Genomic DNA, 21,605 nt, shown 5'->3' with positions numbered 1-21,605 from the left:
AGACGAGATCCGGCCAATACCCGTCACAGCCATAGGTTTCATTGAATTTAGTTAAAAATAAATAAATATAGAAATATATTTCAATAGCAATTTGATGTTTTAAAGGCACAAAAATAGCATTGCCAATGAATATTAGGTTAGAAAATACAACATTTGACCAATTTAACGTGACTTCCGGTATAAACCACGCCCACTTCCGCTCTTCTGTCCGAATACAGAGACAGAGACAGATCATGACGTCTCTGTACACCTCTATCAGTTCCACCTTATTGAATATGTCACACCTGTGTTCACATGGGGAGATAAACTGACAGCAGTGTTTTCAGCTAGAGGCTGCATGATCAATAGTTCATCCCAAAATAAAAATCCAGTCCAGTCATTATCTACTGACTCCTGTAACAGTTGAAACTCCATGGAAGTTTTGTAGGAAAACCAAACAAAAAACAAAAAACTTTCTTTTCTCCTTCTAACAAACTATTGAAGTTAATGAGGCTTTTCAAAACACACACTCATACAAACTCTCTCTCTCTCTCCCCCTCATCAAACTGATGGAAGTTAAATGAAGCTACAGTGCTTTATTGGGAGAAAGTCATCAATTAATCCTATCTCCTGTCTCTCTCTCTCTCCTCCCTTCGTCTCTCTCCTCTCCTCTCCTCCCTCTCTCTCTCCTCTCTCTCTCTCTGTCTCTCTCTCCTCTCCTCTCTGTCTCATCTCCTCTCCTCCCTCTGTCTCTCTCTCTCTCTCTCTCTCTCTCTCTCTCTCTCTCTCTCTCTCTCTCCCCCCATCAGGTTGCAGGAAATTTCCACTTTGCTCCAGGAAAAAGTTTCCAGCAGTCTCATGTCCACGGTAAGACCTGCTGTCCGTTCAGTCTGCTCATCTACTCATCTGTCATCTACTCATCTGTCCATCTGTCCATCTGTCCATCCATGCATGTGTACATTCATACCTCCATACATCCATTAATTAACCATTGATTTATTGTATAAACACCTAGGGCTGCACAATTAATCATGCATCAATTTTTAGAAACAATTACTGCGCTTTTAGTTTCAACATTAATAATTGTGCACAATAAAAGTTGGCGTTTCGGCAATTTTGAAACATTTCATTTCACGAACTTCTAATGTTGTTGAGAAAAGTAAAGATGTTGATTTGTAGGATGCCAATGATACTCGTTATGACAGTCGCATATCTAGCAAAATTATCATTTGAGCCATAACTGTGCAGCTCTGCAGTCACCCAGCCACCAACCAGGCCGCTCAGCAGTCTGACTGACGCGATATTTTTTGGATCGAAGCTGTCGAAAGCTTTAAATTTGAAAATTTTCACGGCAAAAATTCTTGTCGGGGTGCAAAAGCCTCTAAAACAGCCTTCAGACCATGAGGAAACTCTGGATAATATCAATAATAAAAAACATATTCAGACGCACTTGTGTGGAATCTGATCAAAATGTCTCATTAGAATCAGTTCAGGTTCAGCTCTTCACATAGACGACCAGTGTAGTATTCATCAAGTCTATAATAAATATGTAATCTGTATTAGAAAAAAAAAGGAAATGACTGGTTGCTCTATATTGTCAAACTAGGATCAAAAATGTGCCGGGTGCTCTTGGAAAACGGGGAAAAAAGGGTGCTACAAACAAAAGGACAATCCAGGCACTCCAAATATAAAAATATAACCACAAGGAAGGAAATATTTAAAAAGCCTTTATTGTAGTGAAAAAGCCGACATGTTTGGACCACTGTAGGTCTTCTTCAGGTTTAAACACCCTAAAGCCCTCAAGAAGATCTACAGTGGTCCAAACATGTTGGCTTTCTTAATGATTTAGCCACTACAATAAAGGCTTTTTAAACATTTCCTTCCTTGTGGTTATATTTTTATATTTGGAGTGCCTGGATTGTCCTTTTGTTTGTATGTAATCTGTATGTTGTGTTTTTTTTTAATGAAAGACCAGATATATTGAAACTGATCAGTCAGTCTAACTCTAGTCTTTAGGTCCAGATCGGGGAAAGGAGGCTGAGACTCTGCAGAGTTTCATTCCAGCCAAACACCACAGCAGCTGATTTCACTGATGAACACAGGAGCAGGAACTAATCAGTGAACTGGAATGAAACCTGCAGACTCCCGGCTCCTTTGCTTTAGATAAACCTGATTCCTCTGCAGTCTGTTCTGGGTCTTCTGCATCCACAGTCTGTCAGGAGGCAAATCAAAACACTTCAGACTAAATCAGTAGATTATTTTTGCACCAAGTTAATTTCCAGAATCGTGAGCTGTGGTGAACCCAGTGACCAAACTGAACGGGTCAAATACGCACCAACAGTGCTACAATTAATATTGTATTTGTTGACCCAGAGAAGACTTGAGACTTGACTTGGGTTCTGGTGACTTGGGACTTGACTCTGACTTGTACTCTGATGACTTGAAAAGGTTTCTAAAGTCTTGACTTGAGATCTTGTGTTTGTGTACTTGACTCAGATTGAAAGTGATGAGATTTGTTCCAGCAGACGACTGAATTTAAATTCTGTTTTCTGAATTTGTATGGAATGATTGAATTTATTGAAGTTGAAACTGATTATAGAAATCAAACTCATGATGCTCTTACCAAGTTTTTATCCTATTAAAACCATATTGCATTGAAAAGTCCTAGATATTTAGTTTTCTTTAAGATATTAAATTGATGCTGGACTCTTGATTTGTTCTGACTTGACTTGCTGGTCTACATTTAGACTTGAGACTTGACATTAATGACATGGACTTGACTTGATAAATCTACATGTAGACTTGGGACTTGACTTGAGACTTGTGCCTCAAGACTTGAGTTTAAATGCAGCTCCTCTGTCAGTTTACTGAGACACAACCACACAACCATTTGTGGTTCTGAATGGGTTTCATGGATCCTGCGGTCATGAAAGTCCCTCTTCCTAACAAAATGACAATATAAACATTCAGTTTGTGAAAAGTGAACGATGACGAAACAGAAAAAAATTGAAGGCAGAGAGTTTTCAGTGGCAGCAGTGAGCAGGAGGAATGTGGCCCGGTGGCTTCCTGTGTTTCCACTTCCTCGACATGCAGGGCGAGATGAATGGATGTCACATGACACCGCATGTCATTCCTCTCATTATTGTTCTTTCTTTCTTTCTTTCAATACTATCCTCTCTTCCACCTGTTTGCCTTCTTCCCCTCTGTCATGGTTTTGCGTCAGCCCCGCTCTCGTTTTTGTCTTGACTGGACTTTCCTGTTTTCTCTGCCTGCTGCATGTTTGTACGGTGGCCGAGACGTGTCGAACACACCGCATATCCAAAACACTTTGCAAATTCAAAAAACACAAGCGCATTAACGGAAAACACAAATGCAAAAGACACAACATAACGGAAGTGAGCAACAACGGATGTTGACAGTGAAACGGGCCGCCAATTATTGCCAGCCACTATTATTCTAGAGACTAGAGCTTCTCAAATGGGCAAGAACTTTCCTCTTCCACATGTGCAGGCCAAGGTTATTATAGTTTTGCATTTTTCATTAGTTTTTATTTTTATTTCGTTTTGACTTTTTGTTTTCAATTTCAGTTTAGTTTTAATTGGTTTTTAAAGCGGGTTTGCTAGTTTAGTTTTTATTTTTTGAAAATGCTTAGTTTTAGTTTAGTGTTTATTAGTTTCAGTGTTAATTTTAGTCTTTTTTTTGTAATATGGGGTATTTGTCAGGGGAGAGATTCAGAAATTCAAAATACTAGGCTTATGTATGAAATAAATTGACAAAGATGAAAACTAAAGACATTTTCTCTATAATGTGAGTTTATTTTAGTTTTGTAAACACACAATACATTTTCAGTCAGTTATCGTTTTTTGTAAAGCCTCGTTTTTTATTTTTATTTCAGTTAATGAAAATGTTTTTTCACACCTAGTTTTGGTTATTTCGTTAGTTTTCGTTAACGATAATAACCTTGGTGCCGGCAATAATAGTCCGCCGGCAATAATAGTCAATCGGCCCGTTTCATTGTCAACATCTGTTATGTTGTGGCTTTTGCATTTGTGTTTTCCGTTAATGCGCTTGTGTTTTTCGAATTTGCAAAGCGTTTTGGATATGCAGTGTGTTCGACACGTCTCGGCCACCGTATGTTTCCCTCCTCTGTACATGAAACCAGGGTGGGAAACAAACGCCCCCCCGCAAAATGCTCAGAGAAAATTCCACTCCTGCAAACAGCAAACAGCAAACAGCCATCATTCTGAGTCCTATTCTATCCTAAACACCTAGTTGGCTGCTAAAATGGTGAAAGTGGCTGGTAAGTTAGTTTATTCTACAGGCAACCAGCCGTCATTTGGAGATCCTGTGCTGTTCTAAAACATCCAGCAGGCCGGTGAAATAGTGAACGCAGCCGGTGAATTTTGAGATGTCGCTGTGGCTGGTGGACAAAGCCGTTATTTTCCTACCCTGCCTCAACAGCAGCCTTCTAACTAGGGCTGGGCGATATATCATATAATAATTATGATATAACATATGATAATAATAATAATTATAATAATTTATTTAAAGTTCCATCTGTTTTTAATTGTATCTCTGTTTGTTTTTTTGTTTTTTTTAGTTGTACCTGTTTACCTCATATATTACCTTTTATTCCTATTTTCTATTATATGTATTTTTTAAATTTATTTGTATTTTTCTATCATTCATTGTGGTAGTTTCACATCACTGATTTTGGGTTTTAGCGTATGTAAAGCACTTTGTAAACATTGTTTTTAGAAAAGTGCTATACAAATGAAGTTATTCTTGTTATTATTATTATTATCATTAATATTGATATTGTTATATGAGACTAGTTATCGTCTGGGGTTTTGGTTAAAATATTATTAAATATGTAAATATCTTATGAAAGCATGAATACTGGTCAAAATATCGTCACATTATCGATATCGAGGTATTCGGTCTAAAATATTGTGATATTTGATTTTGTCAATATCGCCCAGCCCTACTTCTAACCCACTGAACTCTGATGTGTGAATGTCAACTAATCTGACTGAAACTATTTACGTTTTAATAACTTTGTTTAGTTCTGTATCTGAATGTTTAGCGGCAGAAACAAGAGACAAGAATCACTAGCGCTGAGGATTTGGCTGCGGATTTCCCCCAAAAGTCTCAACTCTTCGATTGGCTTCAATAAAAAAAAAGAAAAAAAAAGAAAAATCCAAAAAATGTGGCAGCTGGATGGCCTGGTGGTCAGAGGCGCTGTCCTGTAACCCGAGGGTCACAGGGTCCGCCCCGCTGTTTGCCCCGCTGACCTCTGACCCCTGTGGTGGAACATACTGTGTCCAGTGTGGCGACTGAGTTCACTACATTTCTAAAGGGAAAAAAACGGCTAAATCGAATCAGCATCAACCTTATTGTTCCCCCCGAACCCTTTTAGTTTAGTGTGACTTTTACCTGATAAACATTGCTTCACTGGTGCCTGGGGCTGCACAATTATTCAGAAAAAATTATAAATAAATCGTAATACAAGCCTGACTGAGACTGAGCTATTCTGGTGCTATATAGAGTCTCGGGGTTTAAAAATAAAATTGTGCACTAGAGACTTTTACATTTCACATGACCTTCAAAACCAAGCCAATCATGAGCATAATCACCTCATTTTCATCCCAATTTATTATGTAAATCATGTAGAATATGCTGTGTCCTTGTGCATCACAGTTCATGTCACAATCAAAATATTCAGCAAACAAAATACCAATTTCAAGTATTGTGCAGCCCCCTCTGGTACCCCCCCCCCCACCCCCCCACCAAGTTACACATCATGTTTTTTTGTCTACCTGCATCATGATAGTGACTCTTCTCTCTTCTTTCTGCAGTGCACGCTGTGGAAAGTAAGTCCATCTTTCTTTGTAGTTTTTGTTAAAGTTTTGTAGACTCCTTGGCAACACTTCACTGTTCAGCGGCCTTACTGCAAGTGTATTAATATATTGATTGATGTATGGGAAAGTAGTGCAGATACACAATGATACTTTGTAAGTTAAAGCCAGCTCTACTCCAGTACCCAGAATCCTTTGTACCAGAGGGAGGGGAGAGGCCACAAATCAGAGTTTTGAACAGGCAAACCATATATTTTCCGTTGCTTAGGCCTTCCATAACGTTATGTTGTTTTAGTGAGTTGACATAGCTAGCTAGCAAGCGCTAATTAGGAGGCATTACTTGAAAATACCGTATTTCCTCTAATAGTTGCTGCTAGTCAATTAAAAGCCGGGTCTCCGATAATGGCCAAATAAAGGCCGGCCCCAAATACAGGCCGGGGAAAAAAACAAAGGAAAAAACAACGGTGGATACCGGTAAACTCCTGGTGCCTGTTATATAATGTAACTGTAGTTTGTAGTAACGCACAAGTGCCACAAGATGGCGGTACGGAAGTCTCTGGAGCGTGCCGTCGTCGATTACCGTAATTATCGGTAATGCGTCGCAGTAACAAAAAAACGGCTACCTAACGAACCCCAACAGAAGCAGATCAGAAAACAAGGAGGCTTCGTACTAAAATATGAGTAAATATACTTATCAAACAGAGGGAATTAGAAATAAAGGCCTGTCTCTAATATAAGCCTGCTTCCAATAAAGGCCTGGCACCCTCTGCAGCTGAGGGAAATAAAGGCCCGGGCCAATATTAGAGGAAATACGGTAAACAGGAAAAAACGCAAAATTATCTCGGAGCTTATCTTGAACCCAACAATAGATGCAACTGTTCTCCAAGCTTCATTTCTCAGACGTTTTGTTCCGGTCGTCTTTCAAATAAAAACTGTAGAGAACTGCGAAGCTTCGAGTGGCTGGAATCAACTTCTCCATTTTACTTTCCTTGTTCATGAAGCTAAATCACATCAGTAGGGAAACAAGGAGGTACAGAAATCTGATCGGTTGGTGACGATGAGATGTTCAGCCCAGGCCAGCTTCTCTCAGCTCTCATGTCTCCCTGGTTTCTCTGGACTCTCCAACAATACTCTTGCCTGGGTCCAGACCTTTGACTCCGCCCACTCCACTGAGTTGACTGATTCTGGTCTGGCATCGTGACATGAAACAGCGGTTTCTCTCGGTTGAAAAATGATCGGTCCAATGAGCGCCGGGGGGGACTAACGATTAGCCAATCAGAGCCACGGGGGCGGGACTAACGCCGTTGTCAAGCTGTGCGCCGGAACCAAGGAGGAGTAATAACAACAATGGAGACGCTATAGACAAGATAGACGCTGCTATCCAGGCTGTTCTGAATCCATTAAAAGTACCAATTACTTTGAAATCCGAAATACTTTGTTTTTACTTGGCTCCGTGTCGTCAAAGATGCTCTATACTGTCTGAACCGTCTCTGGTGTTGCCATGGCTACGCATCAGCGTCGACTTAAAACAACGTTAGATTCAGGCGGATACGTCGGTCTCTAGTGATTGGTTAGGGAAAAATCGAATCCCCCTCCCTCACGGAAATCGGTTAGAATGGAGGCAATGTCAGACTGAAGATGGAAACGGAGTGGAACGAGTTGACAATTCTGTCTGATATCAGGCAAACAAAACTCCTCCATGGGTTAAAAGTAGAGTTGTTCCGATACCAATACCAGTATTGGAAATGCCTCCGATACAGCCTAAAATGCTGGATCGGGTATCGAGTCTATGCACCGATCCGATATCGCCTAATTCATTAGCCCCTAAAAAAAATCAACTTTAAAGTAGTTTCAGCCGGATAAAACGTCCGTTTTCCCGGAAATCTATACTTATATACTAAATTTATACTGTTACTGTACTATTTAAAATTTTAAATGTCTTTTATTTTACTAAATTGTGGCTGCACTTTAACAGTTTTTTTAAAGGAATTGTTATTTATTCCTAGATTTATTTATTTATGTTCTTTTTCAGTTATGACTCTTCTATGGCATTCATTCTCTGTATGTATTTGTTCATGTTTTACAAAGGGCTTAACCTGAGCCAGGCCATACAACACTGATAGCAATCATATCACATCCATACAGGGTTAGTAGTATACAGCTGTTAAAAAATAATAATAATAATATATATATATTTTTTTTAACACACTGGTATCGGATCGGTCGATACGCAAGTTCAGGTATCGGAATCGGTATCGGGAAGGAAAAAACGGTATCGGAACATCTCTAGTTAAAAGCAGGTTAACACAGTGGAATGAAGCCGTTGTAAAGTTGAGTGTTGCCAAGCCGTCCGACTCCAAACCCCTCAGCACACCCTGAGATCAGCAGTCACACTTCAGTTATTTAGCTGATGCTCTAATCCAGAGAGACTCACGATGAATACAACAGTACAAGACACTTAAATACAAGCAGCCAGTTGTAAAGAGGTCAAAGGTCAGAGCCGCGGCACCCTGACAGCAGCTACTAACTGTGTGAAATGAACAGCCGCTGTGTGACTGTTGGCTTCAGCTTGTTCTGCAGCCACTAATCAATTAACAATTTAATCACATTCATGAGGGCAATAATCAATCACAAACTGATCAGTAACTTGCATTTCTGAGGGATCAATGATCATAACTTAACACACACCCCACACTTCATTTTCTTCACATTAACAGAAGATGTAATTGAAGTCTTTTTGTGAAGTAACTCGGTGAATAACGCGATGTTTTGTTTTTGTTTGCAGTTCACGACCTGCAGAGTTTCGGCTTGGACAATGTAAGTAACACAACGCACAGTATTTTCCATGTTTCCTGCACATAGTCTTTTCAAAATCCTGCATTTTTTTCTAGACCTTTATTTCTCAACTAGATGTGAAAATGTTCAGTGCATCTGTAAATCTCTACCGCTGGACATTACTCTACAACAGTGGTTCCCAACCCAGTCCTCAAGGACCCCCTGTCCTGCAAGTTTTTATTCCATCTTTACTCTTGCACACCTGATCCCACTGGGGCCTACACACTTTCATGCTGCTCTGTTCAGGTAGATCTGTCTCTACCAATCAGCATTAAGACCTTAACTGGATCAGGTGCACAAGAGTAGAGCTGGAACCAATACTTGCAGGAAAAGGGGTCCTTGAGGACTGGGTTGGGAAACACTGCTCTACACTGCAGCTAATATCACAACATGTTTAAAGTCTCAATGAAATGGAAAATGACTCTTTCACCTTGTTAGCTAATTCTCTCTCCATATCCAAACTTTTTATTTTCTTGTATTTTTTTATATCGAAATCGTTAAGACGGGCCAGATCATTTGGCAAAACACGAGAACCACAACTTTTGAAAATGACGTTAAACGACCTAAACCGTGTGGCTCGTTACTTCAGATTACATTCCTATTATACCAGGGTCTGGGTGAATACTCCATTCTGATTGGTTGCAGGGTGTCCATTAATTCCTGATAATGGACAATGGATAATGGACGAAGTAGTTCCAGTGAAACTGTCTGTTCACCATTCTAAATTAATGCGCTGGCTACATAGTATCAGCCTGTATCTAAAATGAGTAACCATAGCAACAGGGTGCAGTCAAAGCCTCCGTTTACTTCAGATTACATTCCTAATAATCAAGACTTTTGAAATTAGATTTATCCAATTTTCACAATCTATTCTCTGGTGTGTTTTTAAGTTCCTTCAGCTCACATACCTGAAAAAATAAGAGTCAAGACTTTTCAAATAACAAACCTCCTTATAGCTCATGATTATGACAGACTGCCAAAGCTTAGGTCTAAACTCAGTCTGTTCTCTGTGTGTGTGTGTGTGTGTGTGTGTGTGTGTGTGTGTGTGTGTGTGTGTGTGTGTCCTGCAGATCAACATGACCCATCTAATAAAGCACCTGTCGTTCGGTAAAGACTACCCCGGCATCGTGAACCCTCTGGACGGGACGGACGTCAACGCGCCGCAAGGTCAGTCCATCACAGCTTCAGGTTTCACCGGCCGGCTGGTAGGAGTGAGATCGTTAAATAGCAGTGTGGCTAGGGCTGGGCCATACGGTTGAAATCAATATCACGATAATCATAAGGATTTTTCTCGATATCAATATATATCACGATATGGTTCATGTATGCAAAATCACGTTAAATAATCAAATGAATGTTCATCTCATTGAACCGAATGGTAATGTTAGGTGTGATGTCAAACAAAACAGAAATATTCAAATAATAATCCTGCCATACCTCATTTTATCAGAGTTTTTAAGTAAAATTTGCTTGTTGTCATTAATTTAAACAGCAGAAATGTGTGTCACGATATCAAAATTAGGGCTGCAACTAAGGATTATTTTCATTGTCGATTAATCTGTCGATTATTTTCTCGATTAATGGATTAGTTGTTTGGTCTATAAAATGTCAGAAAATGGTGAAAAATGTGGATCAGTGTTTCCCAAAGCCCAAGATGACGTCCTCAAATGTCTTGTTTTGTCCACAACCCAAAGATATTCAGTTTACTGTCATAGAGGAGTAAAGAAACCAGAAAATATTCACATTTAAGAAGCTGGAATCAGAGAATTTTGACTTATTTTTCTTAAAAAATTACTCAAACCGATTACTCGATTATCAAAATAGTTGGCAATTAATTTAATAGTTGACAACTAATCGATTAATCGTTGCAGCTCTAATCAAAATATCTTCATATCATCACGATATGATTCTACTGAAAGACGATAAACGATAATATTGAATTATCGCCCAGCCCTATGTGACATTGACATTCAGGCTTCAATCTATACGGGTCATTTTGGCACCGAAGCTGCCGATAGCTGATATTTTGTACCAATATATTCAATATATTTCAATTTATGCCCAAAAGAATTACAAGTATTCAGTGTTTACCCCAAGACTTTTATTCTGGTCAGGGTGGAAAAGCCTCTGGAACAGCATTCAGAACAACATGAGACACTAAAACTCTCCACTGAAATCAACACTAATAAAATTCTTTCAGAAAATAAAACTTCATGTCAGGTTCTCCAGACTTTCTGATGAAGGAACCTCCATCATGTCAGAGGTGGACGACACTATCACGATATCTGGTATTTGATAAAAGGACAATATCGGCCAATATATGGGTGTAACCCCGCTAACAATAATAATCAATCGGTAAACTGTAGCGGTCTGTCATCACACAAATACAAATACACTCATTCACACCTGGGAGCTGTGCGGTACAGCCAGTCTCCTGCTGTCAGACACTTAGAGGCTGAGGGAAGGATGATGTCACGTTCAGGTCATATCGGGTTTACCGTAAATACGAGCTGCCGACTGGGAAAACCCGTTCAGCCTCCCAGTGGGAATTACAGGTTGGACGTATGGGGAATTTTTTTTTGGTAAGCTTCGATGTCTCCCACTTAAGAGTCACGAATTGCAGAAGTGTGTCCGAACAGGCGGCTGCAGCCAATCCACTGATGTCAGCAGTCCAAAGTAGTAAAAAAATCAAAATTATAGGTTAAATTCACAGTAATGAAATCAAGTAAAGACTATTTACAAAGAGTGAGTAACGTCTGCTGCAGTGTTTTTATTAGGGCTGAACGATTTTGAAGAAATATCTAATTGCGATTACTTTGACTGATATTGCAATTGCGATATGATTTGCAATATTAGAGAGAATGATCATTTTTGCATCATTATTCTCATTTTCATTGAAAAACGTATTAAAATGATTATGGTGTGATTTTTTGCGGGGATCTGTACCAAACAAAGATGTTTTCTTAAGTCTGTAGAATATGATGTGTAGGCCAGGACATCTCTGCAGCACCACAATATTTAATTTAAAATGGTATTTTGACACATTTCACCTTTAACAAATATTGCGCCTCCTCCGATTTGAAAATTGCAGTAGGCCATATTGCAATTTCGATAAAATTTCTATTAATTGTTCAACCCTAGTTTTTATGTTTTAAAATTCATTAGGGCTGTTCCGATTCCAGAAATTTTGGAATCGATTCCAAGTATTTGGGAATGGAGCCGATTCCAGACAAAACACCGCCACACTACTGAAGTGTGTGTGATGTAGAATTAGGCGTCTCCTCAACAGTCGGTACAGTCTAACTCCTGGTCTAATCTGCCAGCCACTTGTCATTTATCAGAATCACCAGAGAGGAATTTGACTCTGGGACTACCTGTGCGTGCGAGGAATCTACATGTCCTGTCCTGTGTGAGAATCGACTCCACAGCTTCGGACGCAGCTGGTTCTTGATTCCCAAACGTCTGAAATCTTAAGAATCGATTCTCTTTTGGAATCGACTCTAAAAGCCCTAAAAAAAAAAAATATCGAACGTGGGCGTTCCAGTTAAGTTAAACACATCAAACGCTTCCAAGTTTTAGCGACAAGACTTCCTCCTGTTCTTTTTTACTTCTTCCAATATGACGTGAACGCAGCATGAGTGCTACAAATACACCAGAGATTTTCACCCACTTGGAACATGTGATTTGAAACTTTGTGGTTCCAGTCACAAGCCCTCACTTCCAGTTCGACAGTTTTGGGTCAATTTCTAGAATCAAATGCATCGGATGGGTTGGATTTTTGGTGAAACTCTACAGCGATCCTGGCAAGAAAAACTATGAAGTGCTTTGTTAAAAATAAGAACAAGAAATCATGTTTTGGGGCACTTCAATAAAACATTAAGATCTCTGTCAGGTCGTTACCAGTATTAGAAAGCACAATACATCCACTCTCAACACCCATTTGAAATCTGAACCTTTATTGACAAAGCGAGGCCCCGGGGTGAGAAGCTGACAGACTTGATCAGACAGAGAGCTGTGGCGGGCGTTACTATAGAAAAGTCCCATGGTTGTGATGTTGTGTGGAGAAGCGGGGCGCCCCCTCCTCTCCCCCTCAGCAGCGGATGCCCATGCCGATAGCCATGAAGGTACCGAACGTCCCGCCGCTTTGCATCATGGTCTTCCCCACTCCTCCCATCAGCTCTCTGCCCCGCATGCCGATCCTGGAGAACGAGGGAGAGAATTTATTAGTTTGTATTCTTTTAAACGTTATTTAAATCAGGGACGATTTGCTGAGTAAAGCCGCCCTGCTTCACATTCATATAAATTTGGGGCGGCAACTAACGATTATTTTCATTGTCGATTATATTCTCGATTAATCGATTAGTTGTTTGGTCTATAAAATGTCAGAAAATGGTGAAAAATGTGGATCAGTGTTTCCCAAAGCCCAAGATGACGTCCTCAAATGTCTTGTTTTGTCCACAACCCAAAGATATTCAGTTTACTGTCATAGAGGAGGAAAGAAACCAGAAAATATTCACATTTAAGAAGCTGGAATCAAGAGAATTTTGACTAATTTTTCTTTCTCTAATCCGATTAATCGATTATCAAAATAGTTGGCGATTAATTTAATAGTTGACAACTAATCGATTAATCATTGCAGCTCTAATATAAATACACTCATCAACACCTGGGAGCTCATATCAGACATACTGTATGTTCCCAGCTGGTTGGGGGGATTCAAACTGGCAACCTCCAGCCCAGCAGTTCTCAAACTTTTTGGCTTGTGACCCCTTAACATGAAGTGATGCCAGTCCGTGGTGAACCGTTCAGCCAGAGAATGATTTTCCCTTTTTCCGGTCATTTCATTCAATTAATTATCAGAGGAGGCTGAAAATTATTCAGCATTTCACAGTGAACAAGCAAACATTAGAGAAAAATCTGAACAACAGACATGATAATACATTTCCTCTGCAGGTAACCAACCATCATTTCACCTCTTTAAAGTCTTAAAAGTTATTGTAAAAGCGGTCTTCTTTGCATTTTAATAATTTATATTCAACACAGCAATTTAAGTACTTTTTATACATTCTGTCAGAAATTGCTGTCATTCAGTAATATTTTTGTTTGTCACTGAGCACTCGCATGGCAGGAGACAAACTCTAAGGTCATTTTTTTCTGTTCTTGATTTTAACTGACAGACACACTGTCCTCATCAGCTGCTGCTCCTATAAACCAAAGACTCGGTTGCGAGGCTTGTTTGAACATTTACAAAGAGCCTGTGAGGATCTGTCCTCTGGCTGCTGGGATCCAGACTCTATCCAGCAGCTATGGGGGAACTGAACCCCCAGCCCAGACAGAGTTAGTGCCTTGCTCAAGTGACCGAGCCGCAGCACCACAGAGAGCAGACGGCTGCTGAAACACTAAGAGCTCCTTCAGGTTCTTCTGCTTTTTCAAGCTGAAAGTCAATGTGGAGCAGCAGCTGCTTTGGAAAAGCGTTGTGCCTGGCTTCTGTGAGGCAGAAGAGCTTTGTAAACACTTTCTACTTTCTAGACGCTTATGATGTGGAGTGCTGCCGAGGAAGAAGAGGCAGGTTTCACAGAATGTAGACAGCTGGCAGTTTACAACAAGCAGAATGAGAAAATAGCAGTTGGAAGTGGCTGTAACTCTGATCATCAAGAGTCAGTATTAGGGATCAGGTCTGGCCCGTTTTTAAATCAGCCGATCTTCCTTCACTGATTGAAACGATGCCAGTTTTTCATTGCGGTTGCATCGGCTCTGCCTTCAGTCCAGTATGTGAAACTGGTTCTAATCTCTGATCGGAGGCTGTGATCAGATGTGAACCGTCAATATGCTGCTGACTGAGGCTGATTGGCTCAGACTTTTTATGGCAGAAGTTTTTCCGCTCTCCTGATCCGGTAATTCCGAAACTTTTGTTTTTCACCAGGCAGTTGAAATGCCGATCGGCCGATCACAGATTATCTATTTAGACCGTTTATTGGCTGATTGATCGTTGCACCCCTACCAAGTATGGATCACACCGGCTGTGTTGTGGGAGTTTCTGCTCAGTGACCGTTGGCTGATAGCTGCAGCCGGTCTTTATAGAAACAAAGTCCGCTCAAGGTGCTTTTGAGGCGGCGCTTTCTCCACAAAAAAAAGCAGCATAGTACGAGCCGAGCCTTCAGTCACCTGAGACAGGAGAAGGTGCCGAACATGGCGCCGGCGGCCATTCCTACCGCAAACCCCATCATGAAGCCCATCTTGACCCGGTCAAAACAGCTGGGCTGGGTCTGACCGTACGGACCGACTGCCACCGGCATCTGGAGAGAGAGAGAGAGGACAGTTAATGGAGGTGGAGTCGACCAGTTAGAGATGAAGCAGATGAATGAATAGACTGCCACAGTTACATTAATGTTTAAAATGCCACTTATCATCCCATCAAACCAGTGAGCTGAAGTTGGTCTGAACTGCTGTTAAATCATCTAGAATGTGATTTCACATTAAAAGTGGAAGTGTATCGCATGCATAATTCATATGTAATATGTAAAATGGCCATGTAATCCTACATTTGAATTTAAATTTGCCACTTGTACGTGCATTTTGTGGCTCAAAATTCAAATTCAAATTCAATAATGTCATTTGCATTTGACATTTCCTATACTAGTATTGACATTTCATTTAAACAGATTTGCACGCTTTATTTTTTAGCTTTATTCAAATGATGATGCAAATTGGAAAATTACAATGTATTTCCCGAACTGCATATATGTATTAGATGTGATTATGCAATAATGGTGTCAAAAGCACAGATTGTCAAGTTTCGATTCTGAGATTTTATTGACCTCCGTGTTAAATCAGACTGAAACGACACATTTATACTCTAAAAACACCAGCTTTACCTCTCTGTCCCAATACTTAAGCTTTCTAAGGCCGACTTTAGCTCCCTGATACTTTCGACCTCTGTATCTAATAGAAATGGTTTCGCAACGTTAAGTAAATGACACGCCCCTCGTATCACATCAGACACGACAGCCAGCAAAGTGTATGAGCTAATGAATTCATATTGGGCATTTTGATATCATTCTAGCTATCAGTCTAAGACACTAAAGTCAAGAAATCCGCTTGTTCAGCTCATGTTAGCTGTCATGACTTCAGTGGAGAGCGTCCAGTCCAGTCAGCGTGTAGGTTAACCAGTGTTAGCTAGTTAGCAGGACAGGCTAACGTTAGCAAACAAACTTGATCACGTGTGAAGCTTTTAGTCTAGTTTCTTATTGGTCCAGAAATGACAAACGGTTGCGTTTGCTGCATCAGACTCCAACCAGCGAATACACCAAAGAAGATATATAAATCTGTGAAATGTAATCTTTTAAAACTGTGGGGAGTTTGTTGTGCTAGCTTAGCATGCTAGTTAGCTACCGTTAGCTCAGCTGTCACCTGCAGCGTTATCCGTGGCCTTGACGGATAAAAACAAGTTTTTCACCGAGAAATTCTGTTTTTCCCCCAACGATATGCGCGATAATTCGGTCTGACATTCACCTTACCTTCGACTGTGTGGTGAAAATAAGGTTAGACTGCTGTTCCTGAGCTGAGGTTTGCTGTGTGTTTCGGAGCAGTCGGGTTAAATGTCTTTCTAGCAGACCGCCATTACCGGATAGAGGGAGTAGAGAAGAAGAGAGAGAGGGGAAATACACGGAGGAGAACATTAACAGCGCCCCCATGTGGTTTATTCTGTTTTAATAAGCATATTCAATAGTTTAATCGTTTCAAGTTTCATTTTTATTTTTACGAGGTTGTTTGTTCAGAAGTTTTGTGCCTTTTAGAAACCTGTGTTCTTGAATGGTTTGTCTCATATCTCTATATTTTATGCACAATCTTCATATTTTGATGTACTTAATAATAATAATAATAATAATAGTGATAATAAACTTTATTTTTATAGCACCTTTCATACAAGTAATGCAGCTCAAAGTGCTTTAAAACAAAGAAATTACATGCATGAAAACAGAAATAGAATGAGCATAACATAAGATGGGAAATAAAACCCACTGAATAATAATAATAACAATAAAGTTAAGAAATAGAGTACATAGAAAGCATAACATCAAGTAAAATACAACATTTTAAAAGAAGTGCAGCGGTGCATAAGTGCAAAGCAAAGTGTAAAAAAAAGAGTTTCAGGCCTGTATCAGGAAAGTCAGAGCTAAAAGAAAGCTAAAGTCCTATAGAAATATTATAGGAATATTTAAATAATAATAATAAACTATGATAAGATCACTATAAACTCACTACCAAGTACCACAGATGCACTAAAGTCTATGTAGGAACATTATTAGTGATTTTTCATAACAAGGATTTAATGGATTGGATGACAGGATTGGATTGTTATTTATTGACAAGTGTTGTATATTTGTCTTGTATCTCTAAATTTTATAGACATTTTCCTGCATGCAAATTTTAATGTGTTCAGTAGGAATTTAACAAAGAATTCCCTTTTTCTTTTTCCCCCCTCAGCTTCAATGATGTACCAGTATTTTGTGAAAATAGTCCCGACCATCTATGTGAAAGCAGATGGAGAGGTGAGTCACATCCAGTCAGATTTCAGCTTCAGATTCACCTCTTTTCCTCCAACTTTTCAGCAAACCGATCAGAAACCAGAATGTGTTGAAGTGACCAGCTGTGAAATGAAGAGCTTTGTGTTTAAATGTTGTTTAGTGGAAGATTGTTTGTTTGTTTGACACTAAGAAAGAGTTTCAGGATAACTCTCCTGCATCCTGCTGGACTCACTGGCGTTAGATCTTTGGTTTCCTTTGATGTAAAGCATCACAGACGGCTTTACTGACATCACCGCACAGGATTTCTGGGTATTTAAAGCTGCAGTAGGCAACTTTGATGGATTAACATTTATTTAGAAGTAATACAAATAAATCGCTGTGTTTGGTGGCCAAAGAGGAGCAGGATAATGATGATAATAATGTGTTAGAATCTCAGGAACAGCGGTCGCTCCGTTCCTCTGCTGGTCTCATTTCAAAGTGAAATGTTTGAAAACCCATCTGACCAATGAGGTGTAAGTCTGAGACAGAAGGTGGGACTCCGTCCTGTCAATCACCAGGAGGAGTGGGAGGCGTGTCGTTGGTTTGAATTTCTTTTTTTTGTGACCACGTTTTTTTACATATCAATAATAACAATAAATAACAATAAAAATAAATTATAATAACAATAAATAACAATAAAAATAAATTATAATAACAATAATAACAGTAATAGTAATAATATAAATATACATATATGCACACATATACATGCACACATGCATATATAAAAAAACATACATATATAATAATAGTGATAATATAAAATGAAATACATTCATATATATACACATATACACACATACATCCACACTCAAACACACACACACCTACATCCTTAACTCCCCTCCCTGTGTGTCAACTTCCCTTTGTGTTGGTTTGAATTTCTGGAGATCTGATCTCTTTCCTCCTGAATGTTTTACCTACAGCAGCTTTAAGGTCAAATATTGATCTGAAATGCCATAAATCTGCTATGAAATGCCAAATCCTGCCTGTATCATGTGTTGTGGTCAGGTTGTCATAAGGTGTTTGACGTTGCTGAAGTGCTGTGTTGCTTCTCCAGGTGGTAAAAACCAACCAGTTCTCTGTGACCCGGCATGAGAAAGTGGCCAACGGGCTGATAGGAGACCAGGGGCTGCCGGGCGTCTTCGTCCTGTACGAGCTCTCGCCCATGATGGTCAAGTTCACCGAGAAACACAGGTACCAAACACAGGAGTTAGCCACATGACTTTAAAAAACAATGGCATGAAATCGGATGTTTGTACTTTTTTTTTTAAATGATTGTGGGTAATGTAAGTCGTTGGTTTAGAAAATCAGAACACTTTTCCAGAGCGGATGCTGTATATTCTGTGTAGAATATACGCAAAATATACACATCGCCGCTTCTGGTGTGAAAGCCCTGTCACTTCTTTTTAATGTTCAATAGAATCAAGCCATATTCATAAAGACATGTTTATTTTTGAATTGTAATCATAAGGTAATGATATATAAAAGTGAAACTGAGGTCTATTCCAAAACATTATATATATAATAGTTAAAAATTAGCATCATGTCAGTTCTTATCATATCATATCGGGCTGGTTTTGCGGACAGGGATTAAGCCTAGTCCTAGTCCTAGACTAAAGACAAAATTCAATGGAGATATCCATTGAAAAAGTCCTTGTTCTATTCCAGAGTGTTTTGGAATACAACTTTTCAAGTAGTCCTATATTGTTTTAAAATGTTGCCCAATGTGTAGCATGGTGTTTAAAGAGAAAACACATTTATGCCATTGAAATAAGATTTTGTGCATTCTCAAGTCTCTTACTGACTCAGTTTATATTCATTTTCTCTCTCTCTCTCTCTCTGTCTCTCTCTCTCTCTCTCTGTCTCTCTCTCTCTCTCTGTCTCTCTGTCTCTCTCTCTGCTCTCTGTCTCTCTCTCTCTCTCCCCTCCCCCTCTCTCCCCTCTCTCTCTCACTCTCTCTCTGTCTCTCTCTCTCACTCTCTCTCTGTCTCTCTCTCTCTGTCTCTCTGTCTCTCTCTCTCTCTCCCCTCTCTCTCTCTCTGTCTCTCTCTCTCCCCCTCTCTGTCTCTCTCTCTCCCCCTCTCTGTCTCTCTCTGTCTCTCTCTCTCTCTCTCTCTCCCTCTCTCAGATCGTTCACACATTTCCTAACAGGAGTTTGTGCCATTATCGGAGGCGTATTTACAGGTCAGTTCGCTAAAAACTAACTCAGTAACTTTTACTCTGAGGACCTTTTACCTCAGTAGATTTTCACAGCGGTGCTTTTACTTCTAGTAAAGTCAAATACGAGCAGAGTAACAGAACTTCTACTTGAATTCTACTGCTGCCGCCTAACTCTCTGCTCCCTGTGCTGCTGCAGTGGCTGGTCTGATCGACTCGCTCATCTACCACTCAGCCAGAGCCATCCAGAAGAAGATAGAGCTGGGGAAGGCCTCCTAACAGCGCCACCCGCTGGCCGCCAGGGTGCAACACACACAGAGACACAGAGACACAGACCGGAGAGAGAGAGGTGGAGAGAGAGAGAGAGAGAGAGAGAGGTGGAGAGAGAGAGCGGTGGAGGGACAGACAGGCAGAGGGAGAAGAGTCTGAACTGTCTCTGCTTCCACTCTCTCTCTTTTCCATCAGATTGAATGAGAGAAATACAAAAAGAAAGACAAAGATGGAGACTGATAAAGAGAGAGAGAGAGAGAGAGAGAGAGAGAGAATGCTTTTGAATCAGTGAAGTTTTTCATTCCTCTCTCCTCCTCCTCACCCTCCTCAAAAAGCGCTGAAGAGGAACTTCCAGGCCGTGTTTTACTCTTTGAATTTCCTCTCCACTGTTTTGTCGGAGGCGGATGAATCAGCGACAAGAAGACGACAAGAGGTTTGAACTGAAGAGAAGAGAAGAAGAAGAAGAAGGAGAAGGAGAAGAAGAAGAAGGTTCATCAGCTCCAGTCTGCAGAAGCTTCTTTGTGGGGAAAGGGAACTTTCCTCTCCTGCTTCCTGTTTCCCTCCTGCTGCTTCAGACACTGAACTCTGAGAGACTGTTCACATCGTCATCAGAGGATCAGAGGATCAGAGCCGTCTGTCTGGAGAGCGGAGCAGACCTCCAGCGAGACGTCCGACTCGTCCCGGAACAAAATGTTTAATGTAAAGCCGTCGGGGCAGGAAGACACATTTTGTTATCCGCTGGTCAAAGGCTTCGTTCACACTGCAGCTGAAAGTTTCCCAATTCTGTTTTTTCCCTCATATGTGACTCAGATCTGAAAGTCAAAAAGCTGCATGGAGTCACATTTTTTTTTTATTCCCATCTGAACCAAATGGATTTGTGCTACAAAATCAGATCTTGAGATATGCAACTTTCATGCGACTTGTATTTGAATTAGGCTAAATTTTATATCGCGATACTGTCCCACCAAAATATCACAGTATAGTTAGAGTCAGTCAAACCTCCAGTCAAACCTGGAGCCGGAGCAGAGGAGACGTCTGTTGTTCATCACTCTGCTGTCAGTTCATATTGGTAGACATGGGTTACATCTTACAATAGATATGAAAAGTCATTGAAAAAAATAGATGTAGATAATAGATAAATGCATGTGATCAACAATTCAGAATCGAGCCTGAAAGCCTGCAGTGTGAACGGAGCCGAATATTCTACAAGCCAAAATCCTTTTGAGAATAGAAAAGTGTTCAGATTAAAGTCTCTGGAAGAAAAGGAAAATGGCTGGGACTCTATTGACCGACTCTACTGACCGGCTCTACTGACAGACTCTACCGACAGACTCTCCCGACCGACTCTCCCGACAGACTCTCCTGACCGACTCTACCGACCGACTCTCCGACCGACTCTCCTGACCGACTCTACCGACCGACTCTACTGACCGACTCTCCTGACCGACTCTACCGACCGACTCTCCGACCGACTCTCCCGACCGACTCTCCCGACAGACTCTCCTGACCGGCTCTACCGCCCGACTCTCCTGACCGACTCTACCGACCGACTCTCCTGACCGACTCTCCTGACCGACTCTCCTGACCGACTCTACCGACCGACTCTCCTGACCGACTCTACCGACCGACTCTCCTGACCGACTCTCCTGACCGACTCTACCGACCGACTCTCCTGACCGACTCTACCGACCGACTCCCCTGACCGACTCTACCGACCGACTCTCCTGACCGACTCTCCTGACCGACTCTACCGACCGACTCTCCTGACCGACTCTCCTGACCGACTCTACCGACCGACTCTCCTGACCGACTCTACCGACCGACTCTCCTGACCGACTCTACCGACCGACTCCCCTGACCGACTCTACCGACCGACTCTCCTGACCGACTCTCCTGACCGACTCTCCCGACCGACTCTCCCGACCGACTCTCCTGA

At 40.8% G+C, this 21,605-nt stretch overlaps 2 protein-coding genes across 3 annotated transcripts in view; one reads left to right on the top strand and one right to left on the bottom strand.

The window, feature by feature from the left end:
- Positions 1-21,040, top strand: part of ergic3 (ERGIC and golgi 3) — a 29,866-nt gene extending 8,826 nt beyond the window's left edge. The window contains exons 7-14 of one of the 2 annotated variants that reach the window (XM_071514274.1): positions 789-846; positions 5,838-5,852; positions 8,623-8,654; positions 9,743-9,839; positions 17,160-17,224; positions 18,300-18,436; positions 19,371-19,426; positions 19,599-21,040. In XM_071514274.1, coding sequence (XP_071370375.1) covers positions 789-846; positions 5,838-5,852; positions 8,623-8,654; positions 9,743-9,839; positions 17,160-17,224; positions 18,300-18,436; positions 19,371-19,426; positions 19,599-19,678 — 540 coding nt within the window. In that variant the 3' untranslated portion in view covers positions 19,679-21,040. The remainder of the gene's footprint in view (positions 1-788; positions 847-5,837; positions 5,853-8,622; positions 8,655-9,742; positions 9,840-17,159; positions 17,225-18,299; positions 18,437-19,370; positions 19,427-19,598) is intronic. The other variant, XM_071514275.1, reaches the window with a different exon arrangement.
- Positions 10,759-16,293, bottom strand: romo1 (reactive oxygen species modulator 1). Its single transcript, XM_071514273.1, has 3 exons — positions 16,190-16,293; positions 14,838-14,968; positions 10,759-12,871 (listed from the first exon to the last, which is right to left on the bottom strand). Exons 2-3 carry the CDS (start codon positions 14,966-14,968, stop codon positions 12,763-12,765), a joined length of 240 nt encoding a protein of 79 aa, XP_071370374.1. The 5' UTR covers positions 16,190-16,293; the 3' UTR covers positions 10,759-12,762.
- Positions 21,041-21,605: the final 565 nt, after the last annotated feature.

Source organism: Centroberyx affinis, unplaced genomic scaffold (assembly GCF_046629955.1).
Source record: "Centroberyx affinis isolate AG114_WGS23_722 - 3 ecotype Tasmania unplaced genomic scaffold, CSIRO-AGI_Caff_v1 ptg008364l_1, whole genome shotgun sequence".
Taxonomy (NCBI): domain Eukaryota; kingdom Metazoa; phylum Chordata; class Actinopteri; order Beryciformes; family Berycidae; genus Centroberyx; species Centroberyx affinis.
The sequence above is the reverse complement of the archived record's forward strand: the minus strand, read 5'-3'. Positions and strand labels throughout refer to the sequence as shown.

Excerpts from the sequence above, each read along its gene's own strand:
- romo1 (XM_071514273.1), bottom strand. The coding sequence starts at position 14,968 with ATGCCGGTGGCAGTCGGTCCGTACGGTCAGACCCAGCCCAGCTGTTTT. Across the intron at positions 12,872-14,837 it reads GGCACCTTCTCCTGTCTCAG|GATCGGCATGCGGGGCAGAG; the intron begins GTGACTGAAGGC and ends CTCGTTCTCCAG.